Raw genomic sequence first — 10766 nt, 5'->3', positions numbered from 1 at the left:
TCATAGCTTTGGCTCTCATGAGAGATTATTAGCAGAAACAACTATATGAGAATTGTTTCTGAATTTATTATAAAACATACTGTCAAGGACCTCATCCAGAGGTTCCCAGGTGAAAATTTTCATTCCAGAATTTAGTTATGGGAAATCATTGACTCATTTCTCAAATTCCAGTGTTTTTGCCTTTGGGGTAATGACATCTGGGTGTCTGAGTTTCCCATTTCTCACCCTCTGCCCCCTCCACACTGCTAAGAAGCTCAGAACAAAATCTGCCACTCACACAGAGTGATTATATGAGACCTCAGTTGACATTTTATTCATTTTCATGAATTTGTTAGCCTTATCAATAAGACTTTTGTAGGTCATTCCAAATGTTTTTGGAAAAAAGTCCAAGTATGTGTGGCATTTCTATTGTTAGGTGTGTGGCTCAGATGAGGCCTGAGGCCTAAGATTGAACTACTAATGGGAGTCAGTAGGCACACAACGGGAGTTGCGGGGACAGCCCCCTCCTGCGGTTGACTTAAGGTAGGGATTATAACTCCACTGCTTAAAGGAAGCCAGCCAGGTTCCTCACCACCAGTGGGAAGCAGTGCCACTCAGCCTTTAAGATTACATTGGTTTCTTGAGGTAATGAAAGCCCAGTTTGCCAGATTTTTATCATTTTTCAAGAAAAACTAGAAGAATTCAAATTTTAAAGGGAATCCTGGCTTTTGAAATGAAGACAACTAGTCCAAATTCTTGAAAAGACTCTGGACCAGCAGAAGATAGGATGATGGCTGATGAGGGACAGGGGGAGAAATGAGTTGTTCAATGGGTAGAAGTTTTGGTTATACGGAATGGGTAAGTTCTAGAGATTTGCTGTATGATTGCGTACCCATCGTTAACAACACAGTGTAGTGCACTGAAAATTTTGTTAAGAGGTTAGCTCTCCCGTTAAGTGCTCTTACCACCACCACCATCACCACCATAACAAAAAAGAGGTCACACAAGGAAACTCTGGAGGTGAGGGGTATGTTTATTACCTTGACTGTGATAATGAACATCAAGGGTGTATGCATGTGTCCAAATTCATCAAATTGTATACATTAATACATGCGGTTATATGTGTGTGTATCACATATACATTTAAAAAAAAATACGAAACTCTGGACCAAGCCACCATCTTGTGACCCATACCTGGGCTTTTTGGCCCTGAGACATCTGGGAGCAGGCATCAGAAGCCCAGATACCAGGACAAAAAGTAGGAACTCTGCCACCAGGGAGCTGATGTCATAATGGCATTGAGGATCGCCCTGACTTTGACCTGAATAATAAAGCTCTCGGTCTGAGAAACCAGAAGCTAGGACCTCTGTCTCAGATTTTGTGGAAATTAGTAGATTAGTAGAAAGAGGCCTGCCCTTGAGATCTGGGAACCTGGCCTTGGTCTCAACTCTGCCACCAACAAATCTCACACAGGATTGGTGAGCCCATGGGGCTTCCTGAGGCCTCCATAGCATTCCCTGTACATAGAGGAGGTTAGGTATGAAATGTGAATCTTTCAAATTCATTATTTCCCAAAGTGTCTCATCAGAAACTCCAAGTGAGAAGGAAAGTCTTCATCATCTCTAAATAATGAACTTCTACAGAAGAACTGTCTAAATTTCCAATGTTGCCACTAACAACAAATGAACTGAATTTCAAGGGTGAGTTCCAAAAACAAATCATGATAAAAAAAAATAGGAGATGCGTGGACTCTTAATCTCCACCAAAGGAAATTCTAATAACACAACTTCCTACCAATGAATACGTGGTCACAATATGACCTAGTACTTTACTACTTTTTGAAAAGGTGAAGTTAATACTTCATAATTTATGAACAGGTGTCACTCCGACATACATTTTTGGTTACGCCTCAACTTTTTTGGTAAATAAAATCACAAACTATGACTAGCTATTTACGGTGCTTTCAGGAGCCACAATTACTTTAATTCTGCAATGATTGTCTCAAGTTTTTCTTTAACAGCGCCACAAAATTCTCCCACCTTTTCTTCTTGTTTATAAAACTGAAAGGTTGGGATACAAATGATCTCCAGGTCTTTTACCAGCTCCTCACACTCATCAGCATCCACTTCCAGGAACACCACATCCTCATACTTTAAGGATAGGGAATGGAAAAGGGGCTTGATGGTCCTGCAAGGCCCACACCAGGGGGCCGAGAAGTCCACGGCCACCAGCCTCTCCCCGGCCTCCTTGAGCGCCAGCTCAAAGTCCTCCTTGTTCAGGATCACTTTCACCAAGTCCACCTCCAGGAGTTCCATTGTCCCTGATGGCTTCAGGACATTGCCTTCTACAGGCTGGATGATTTCTTTTGAGGACTTGGGGATGTCACCCTCCTTGGGCTGAATGGTATCTTCTGAGGACTTGATGTCACCCTCTCTGGGCAGTATGTTTTCTTCTGAGGACTTGGAGGTTTGGCCGTGCTTGGGCAGGATGCTTTTTGCTAAAACCTTGGGGCTATTGATCTGCTTAGCCTGGAGAGTTTTTGCTGGCAACTTGGGGGTGTTGGCCTGTTTGGGCAGGATGGATTTTGCTAAGAACTTAGGGCTACTGCCCTGTTTAGGCAGGATGGATTTTGCTGGTGATTTGGTGGTGTCACTCTGCTTGCGCAGGATGTTTTTTTCTGAAGAAGTAGATGTAGTGTCATCCTTTCTCAGGATGTTTTTTTCCAAGGATTTGGGGATTTCACCTTCCTTGGGTGGGATAATTTTTTCTGAAGAATAGGAGGTGTCAGCCTGCTTGGGTGGGATGGTTTTTGCTGAAAAATTGGGGGTGTCGGGCTGATTGGATGGGATGGTTTTTGCTGGGAAATTGAAGGTATCATGCTGCTTGGGGGGGATGATTTTTTCTAAAAAACTGGGGGTGTTACCCTCTTTGGGTGAGATGTCAGCCTGCTTGAGTGGGATATTTTTTTCTGAAGAATTAGGGGTATCAGCCTGGTTAGGTGAGATGATTTTTGCTGAAAAATTGGGGATGACAGCCTGTTCAGGTTGCAAGGTTTTTGCTGAGAAATTGAAGCTGTTACCACCCCATACAGGCAGGAATAAGTCCTTGGGCTGCGGAGCTTTGGACTCCTTTGCAGACTTGTGCTGTAGGCTGTTGACCTGATGAGCCAAGGCCTTCTCCTGGATACCTCCTGGGTTCAAGAATTCTGGGACCAAGGGAGTCACGTGGCTGGTCAGACCCTGTAACAATGGACTTTCTGCACAAAAATAAATACATAATAATTAAATAAATAAGTAAATTAATTAATTAATTAATTAAAAATGCAAAAGAATAAACAAAAAAAATTTCTTAGCATCTCCTCCAGGGAAGAGCAATGTCATTCCTAGAGCCACAAATGTAGTTTTATAAATGATGTATGAACTTAAAAAATCGCATTCAACAGAAGACCAGGCAGTATATGATTACATGTATCTTTATGGAGGGTTGTTTTTTTTTTTTTTTAAACTACAACTTTCCTCTGCTTCAAGACTGCTGTGTACTCCAAGTACGGAGGTCCCTAAGGTGGCCCTCCTCCCTTCCACTTAACCATTAGCATCACCTTGATTGGCTTTTTCTTGTTTCTCTGGCCTCATTTTTGGTTCTTCTGGGGCTCCAGCTCTATCATTCTCCACCTCCATTTCCTTGTCCATATCTGCTTATACTTCATGCGTGTCTCATAGTGAAGACGAGGTCATACCCTCCAACTTTTTCCAACCTCTCCAACCTAACATCATAAAATGAGTAACAACTTACAGTTGGGTAGTACTTACAGCTGGTTTACCCTCTTGGTACTCACAGCAGTAGTATTTGAGAGTTTTATGACAGCCTTGGTTACTTACAATGGTCTTGCTGCGTGTTGGCCTGTGGCCAGTGCCTGGTGTGCATTCACAGGCATTATTTCCTATAACACAACAAACCACTGAGGTAAGTACTATTATGATCCCCATTTTACAAATAAGAAAGTTGAGCCTTGGACAAGTTATGTAACTTCCTCAGGATCACAAAGCTTGTAGGTGGGCAGGTTCCAAGCCAACACTCTGAATACCACACTGAACTGTTCTGTTTGCCAAAGGACAGTAACTTGAAACCAACTTTCCTACAACCTCCCTCTAGGACTTTGCAGTTCCAGCTTTCCCTTTCTGACTCACCCACCATAACCCTCTGAGTGTCTCCTCTTAACCATGTTACCCTCCTCTACAAAGTCCTGCCAGACTGTCAGATGTCCTGTTTGGGATATTTGGAAGGGAGTAGATTATAACACAGAGAAATTCCCTGAGAAGAAATGAAAACATCCCATCTTCCATCCAGATAGATAGGGATCCTAAAGAACAAGTACATGTGTTCTGGCCTCCCCACTCCAAGAACAAAACCTCAGCATGGATACACAGGTTAGATGTGTTCAGAGGGAAGCTGATAGCAGAGGAGTATTTGCCTGGGCTCCATCTGGGAGGCCAGGAAGCGCCCACATCCTGTGGACTCCACATTAACATAGAGGCATGGGCCCCTGGCAAAGGGCATGACTGGGTCCTTGGACCTGGGGCAGGCTCCTGGCCCTGCAGCCTGCTGAGCACATGCCAGGGATCTAGAAATCCTGAACAGCCTGGAGTGGGGCTGTAAGTGTCCTGGGAAGACCAGCAGACCTACAGGGCCCTCAAGGAAGATAAAAGAAGCCACTATGAAGGGGGATTTGTGACCAGAGGCAAGGACTGGAGTCAGAGGCTCGACCAGTGGGTAAAAGCATAGTGTTTCACCCACTAGATGGGACCAGTGGCTCTCAGCAGTCCTCAATCTAGGGCCCAGGCCAGACTAGCCACTTCACACGGGAAACCAGAGGCAGAGGGCTGGGCCACAATGAGGCCACATGGCCCTATGCACCCAGATATCATGGCAAAAAGGGAGTAATTGGAAAGAACGAATTGCTACCAGTATGAAAAAGTGTGCAGCAGGCTGAATTTTCACAAACAGACAGATTGAATCCTGACCCTCACCATTTCTCCTCAAATCCCTTTGAGCTAAAGCTCATGAAGAAAATAGAGACACTGTAGGAAAATTTAAAAGCCACATTCTGTTTGCACATCTTCATAAAAGTGACTGTGACCCTGTTGCACTTATCCGTGGGAGAGCTGAGCTGTGTTTTAGATTTGGCAGGACGGTTCCAATTATTTCTACCCTTCATTCTGCAACTCAGATGGATTCTAAGCAACTTGAAATATCAATGCCTCTGAATAATTTTCATTCAATTTGTCACAAAATGTATGTTTTCTTGAAAATATATTTTTAAATTTACTTAATTGATTTATTCATGAGAGATACAGAGAGAGAGGCAGAGACACGGGCAGAGGGAAAAGCCGGCTCCCCATGGGAAGCCCCAGGCGGGACTCGATCCCAGGACCCCAGGATCATGACCTGAGCCTAAGAGAGATGCTCAACCACTGAGGCACCCACGGGCCCCTTGAGAGGGAGAATTGTAAGCAGGCTCCCACCCAGCACAGAGCCTGACCTAGGGCTTGACCTCACAACCCTGGGATCTTGACCTGAGCGGAAATCAAGAGTCAGATGCTTAAGCAACTGAGCCATCCAGGTGTCCCTGGACATGTATTTTATACCTTGGATTATAATCCAGTACTATGAAATTTACTTTTGCTCAAATTATCCCGAATTTGGCCATTGAGAACTCGTTCAGATGGCTCCTATGTCCTTTTGATGCATACATACCTGTAGTTTTGTCTTTTGAGCACTTCCTTACTTTTTGGCACTACAAGATGCTGTAGGCTCTTTCTATAGATTTATCACTATATGCCTAGAATCATCCATTTCTTTCATGACCCTGCTTCCTTTTATTGGAAAAAGGTATTTAGAAAACAAAATCTGAGCCAAGTGTGCACGTTGATCCTGGGTGCCATTGCCTTCAGACTCAGCATAACTAGGAACTATACATAGGTGTAGCTAACCTGTGCATATACACAAATTTATAGTTATTTCTATATCAGTATCTGTATTAAGCTAAATATGAGTTCAGATTGATGTCCTTGACTTTAATTCAGTACCACATGGTTCACTGTAGCCTTTCTCCCAAGCTTGTCTATAACCTTATTCCAAAAGTGACTTGATTCCCACCATCTGTTATGCATTTACTTATTTGTTCAATTCCCGTGTAGAATGGTTTCAGGTTAGTTAACCTGACCTTCCATGGTTAACAACTTCATCCCCTAGAGTTCAGTGCTTATGTATGGTATCTTTTGTCTTTAGTCTTATCATTTCTAGTCATTTCCAAAGTTACTTAGGCCAGCCTCTCTTTTCCCCCACCCTTCCGTGAAGTTGTACCATATATCTGTAATAGGTGTATTCTTTTGTCACATCTGCATTTCATTCTGGGATCCTCTGTCCTCTGGATCAATTTTTCACATATGTTGAGATTCACTCTGTGCTGCGGAAGCCTATAGGTTTGACAAATGGGTAGTACCCTACAGTGCCATACAGAACAGTTCCACAGCACTAAAAAATGTCCTGGAGCTTCACCTAGTCAGCGCTTACCCTCCTGCAAATTCATGGCAGCCACTGATTTGTCTCGGTAGTCTTGCCTTTTCCAGAATGTCATATAAATGGGATCCTATAGTAGGTAGCCTTCTCAGATTGACTTCTTTCATTTAACAATATACATTTAAGATCCCCATGCTGACTTTTGTGTCAACAGTTTGTTTCTTTTGATCACTGAAGAGATAATAATGCACTTTAAACTATGAGAAACAGATCTAGGACAAGATTTTGAGTGCAGGTAGTTTATTTGGGAGGTGATCTCAGGAGACACCGAGTGGGGCAGTGGGGAGGGAATCAAGCCAGCTGTCACTGTGAGCATTCAGGGCCACTCCCACTGGGGGCTGGGGTAGGTACAGGCAAACCTCAAGTGATCCTTCCTTCTGAGTGCTCTTTCCAGGGGCATCAAGCCTGGCACTTCTAAGCAGAAGCGCATGTACATGTGCTTTACCTGTCCTTGCAGCCACCTGAGAGAAACGCAGGTGTTTGCAGTAAGTAGTCATTTGAGAATAGAGGTGACAAGCTGTGCATGGAACATGGTGTCAGCAGTGTCTCTTACAAGAGATGACAAGTTTGAGCAGAAGGAAGTTTTGTTTGTAGAGTCTAAAACCCTAGCCGAGGGTCCTTGGGCACCCTGCCAGCATGGAGCTAAAAGCACTGGGCTACTCTGAGCTACTCTGACTTCATGACTATTTTGCAAGAAAGAACCAGCATTCTGGAAAAGTGAGGCAAGAAGAGAGACCCCTCCTAGGCATCCTGTACAGCAGGAAGGGGACCTCAAACAAAGCAGCTGTAACTGAGGAATCAACAGTGGGAGCGGGGAGATGAAGTTCTCCTCTTCAGTGGGGTGTACACTATCTTCTCTGAGCATCTAGAGTTCCAGAGAGTGGGCGCTCAGAAAGAATCAGCTGGATGGTGTTGCCATGATGCCTTTGGTGCCTTTGGTGCCTTTGGTATGAGGCAGTCTTGGCAGACTCCCAAGGGTCTCAAGGGCTTGGGGTCTGATGGCCAGAGGGAGCCAGAGCCGGACAGGGGAGGAAAAAAATTGGATAGCCATGCGAAAGGGAGAGCACACGGAAGAGATAACAGGAGTTCCTTACAGAAGGAGCTCCATGGCCAGAGAAATTCTATTTGAACTATTTTGTGAAGCCAAGTGCATGCATAGGTGTATGTGTGTGTGTGTGTGTATGTGTGTGTGCACTCACCATAGTGAAAACACCAATTAACACCACTTCATAATATTTCATAACATACTAGCAGACAGCATTCAGTTCAGCAAGAGTGGTTGAGTATTTACACAGGATACAAATGTTTTACACTAGGGATAAATAGGTGAGCAGGCCCTGTGGTTACCTCTTTAGGGCTTTTATTGTAATGAGGAAACCCACACCATAAAATGGGGTTTCCATTCCAAAATGTAAACAATACCATTTATTTAGGTATACATGCATATGCATATATGTGTATTTACATACGTAAACATACAAAATAAAGAGAAAACTTGGCTCAACGCTATACACAGAAGTCACTATACTAATTGCTTTGAGTAGGTGAAAGGAGAAGGGATATAGGCCTGGAAAGATTGAAAGGGACTTCAGCTTTGTTCTATTCAATTTCATTTTGCTTAATTAAATATATGTGTGCAAGTATGTTACAAATGCTTAGGAATAAAATGTTAATATTGGTTAATTCTGGATGGTAGGCACACATACGTGGGTTTGTTGCATTAATCTTTGCGATGCTCTGCATTTATAAGACACAAAAGAAGCGGGTCACCAGCTCTTGCCATAAAAGAGGTGGGACAGCAACCAGGCGAGGGCCATTCTGGGTGGTGAGGATGGTGTCCCTCATGCAGGTGGCTCGTGCTGCAGTGATGTCAGCTCCCAGAGAACAGGCACCTGTGAAGGGATTTAACTAGAAGATTCAACTACAGTTTCGTGTGGTTCTAATCATGTACTTGTTAGCTGATAGAGAATTCTGCTTCAATAGAGATGCGTTCATCACAGAGTCACTCTTCATTAAGAATTATTTTGCAGTCAGATCAACAGAGCATGCTGGTGCTGTGCTCACCGCTGCAATACAAGAATGCTTAGCTTCATAGAAGCCTTCATTTCAGTACTGATTGTTCTAAGTGTAAAGTTATCTACATTTCCTATTTCCAGCCTATTTTTTGTCATTGATGTGACTGCTGTTTAAGTATTTTTTGCTAAAGAGATCAGAAAGCAATCAGGTGGGCAAGTCATTACACAGAGCTGGATTCAGTTTCTCTTGGATTGTAGTAGGTCCACCCACCACATCCTACTTTCCTTTAGAACAGCCCTCAAATCTGAAAGATGTTGCTGTGGGCCACGTAAAATAAAAAGAGCCATAAATCCATTTAAACATCTATTAGAAAATTATTTTTTTAGCCTAGTTTACCAGTGTCATAATAACAAACACTAACAAAATTCCTAAAACATTCTAAGTGCTTTGGGGGCACCTGGCTGGCTCAGTCGGTGGAGTATGTGACTCTTGACCTCAGGATTGGGTTAGAGATGACATTAAAAAATAAAATCATGGGGCACCTGAGTGGCTCAGTGATTGAGCATCTGCCTTCAACTTAGGGCGTGATCCCAGGGTTCCAGGATCAAGTCCTGCATGGGGCTCCCCTTAGGGAGCCTGCTTCTCTCTCTGCTTATGTCTCTGCCTCTTTCTCTGTGTCTCTCATGAATAAATAAAATATTTTTTTAAAAAATTAAAAATAAATAAAAAAATAAAATCCTTTTTAAAAAAACATTCTAAGTGCTTGGAATGTCAGGGTGAATTGATAAATTGCTTAGGATTCCTTCTATTTTTCTAGATTACTCAGAATGTCAAGAATGGACATTTTTAGTGGGAAAGAACTCTATTTTGTTTTAAATTCCAAGTGAATGCTCTTCTTTACTACTTCCAGTTGACTCGTCACACAGACACTGTCATGAGCAATCAGTAAGTTATCTAAGGTGTGGACCTTGTGCCCTTGTACCTGACTCCCTGAGTTCAGTTCCCCATCCATTCTTCATCAGTTCTAGACACAGGGATATCTATATTTTGCTCAAGGAAGAGTGGATTATTGACTTTACCCACTTCTTTCGTTCTAATGTTGAACCTCCCACAGTTTTGTGGTTGGAAAGTTTCCTGGTATAATAATATTTAAAGCTCTCCTGTATGAATATTTTCTAGAAAGGCCTATTTGGAGATGTTTTGGTAAGATTCAGGTGAGTTGTCAGTTTGATGGCATTTTAATATCAATAAGAACTTTTAAAAATGCCATGACCCCAGCTCATCACTCTTAGTGCAGGGACTTTGCTCTCTGCACTCTGTTCCTTGACTCTCCCAGTACCCACCTTCTAAAGACAAGCAGGTTAGTAGACTACAGACTGTCACTGCTCTGAGACAAATAGCACCCACAGCACAGCAAAGCAAAGCAACAATTCCCAGTGACCTCTTGGCACACTAATTGTGGCTTTGATGCTCATGGTCACAACACTGACCTTCCTGGGAAGGACCCAAGCTCATTCTCCCCACAAGTGAGCGTGGCATTCCACTGGCATTTAATGAATGGATGGATAAAGGTATGAATGGATTACAGCATGTATAATAGACGTTGAAGAAGGTTTACAATAAAACAGTTAAAAACTACTTTTACTAAAATTATCTTTATTAGCATCTGGAAGCCCACCAACCCTACCTTGGCCCCTGAATAGAGAGAGTGGTTGAACAAACTATCCCTGTAAGATTTTCCAAACCATCCATACCAGGTACAAAAATCAAAACGCTGAAAATAAATGTTTAAACCAAAAAATAATTAAAATGTCACATCGCCACACATTATCCTGGCCACCCAGCCCTTCCTGTCAGCACCACACATTCAGTGAAATGATGTCACATGGCATAAATCCATAAAGCCTGCCTAACCCAAGTGTAAGCTTCTTAAAGATAAGAAGCTTGGCATCTTCAGTCTTTGGCCCGGTGTGCAATGTGCCAAACACTCAAGGTAAACTTGCCTGTGAGTTTCTCTTCTTTCTTTTTTTAAAAAAAATTTTAAGGGACGCCTGGGTGGCTCAGCGGTTGAGCATTCGCCTTCAACCCAGGGCATGATCCTGGAGTTCTGGGATCGAGTCCTGCATCGGGCTCCCCACACAAAGAGGAGCTTCTCCCTCTGCCTGTGTCTCTGCCTCTCTCTGTGTCTTTCA

At 43.1% G+C, this 10766-nt stretch overlaps 1 protein-coding gene across 1 annotated transcript; it reads right to left on the bottom strand.

The window, feature by feature from the left end:
• Window positions 1-1064: 1064 nt before the first annotated feature.
• TXNDC2 (thioredoxin domain containing 2) lies at window positions 1065-4302 on the bottom strand. The gene is made up of 2 exons (XM_055323605.1): window positions 3578-4302; window positions 1065-3235 (listed from the first exon to the last, which is right to left on the bottom strand). Exons 1-2 carry the CDS (start codon window positions 3666-3668, stop codon window positions 1956-1958), a joined length of 1371 nt encoding a protein of 456 aa, XP_055179580.1. The 5' UTR covers window positions 3669-4302; the 3' UTR covers window positions 1065-1955.
• Window positions 4303-10766: the final 6464 nt, after the last annotated feature.

Source organism: Nyctereutes procyonoides, unplaced genomic scaffold (genome assembly GCF_905146905.1).
Source record: "Nyctereutes procyonoides isolate TBG_1078 unplaced genomic scaffold, NYPRO_anot_genome, whole genome shotgun sequence".
Taxonomy (NCBI): domain Eukaryota; kingdom Metazoa; phylum Chordata; class Mammalia; order Carnivora; family Canidae; genus Nyctereutes; species Nyctereutes procyonoides.
Note: the sequence above shows the minus strand (reverse complement) of the source record. Positions and strands in the feature narration are given on the sequence as shown.

Excerpts from the sequence above, each read along its gene's own strand:
- TXNDC2 (XM_055323605.1), bottom strand. The coding sequence starts at position 3,668 with ATGGACAAGGAAATGGAGGTGGAGAATGATAGAGCTGGAGCCCCAGAA. Across the intron at positions 3,236-3,577 it reads ACAAGAAAAAGCCAATCAAG|AAAGTCCATTGTTACAGGGT; the intron begins GTGATGCTAATG and ends ATTTTTGTGCAG.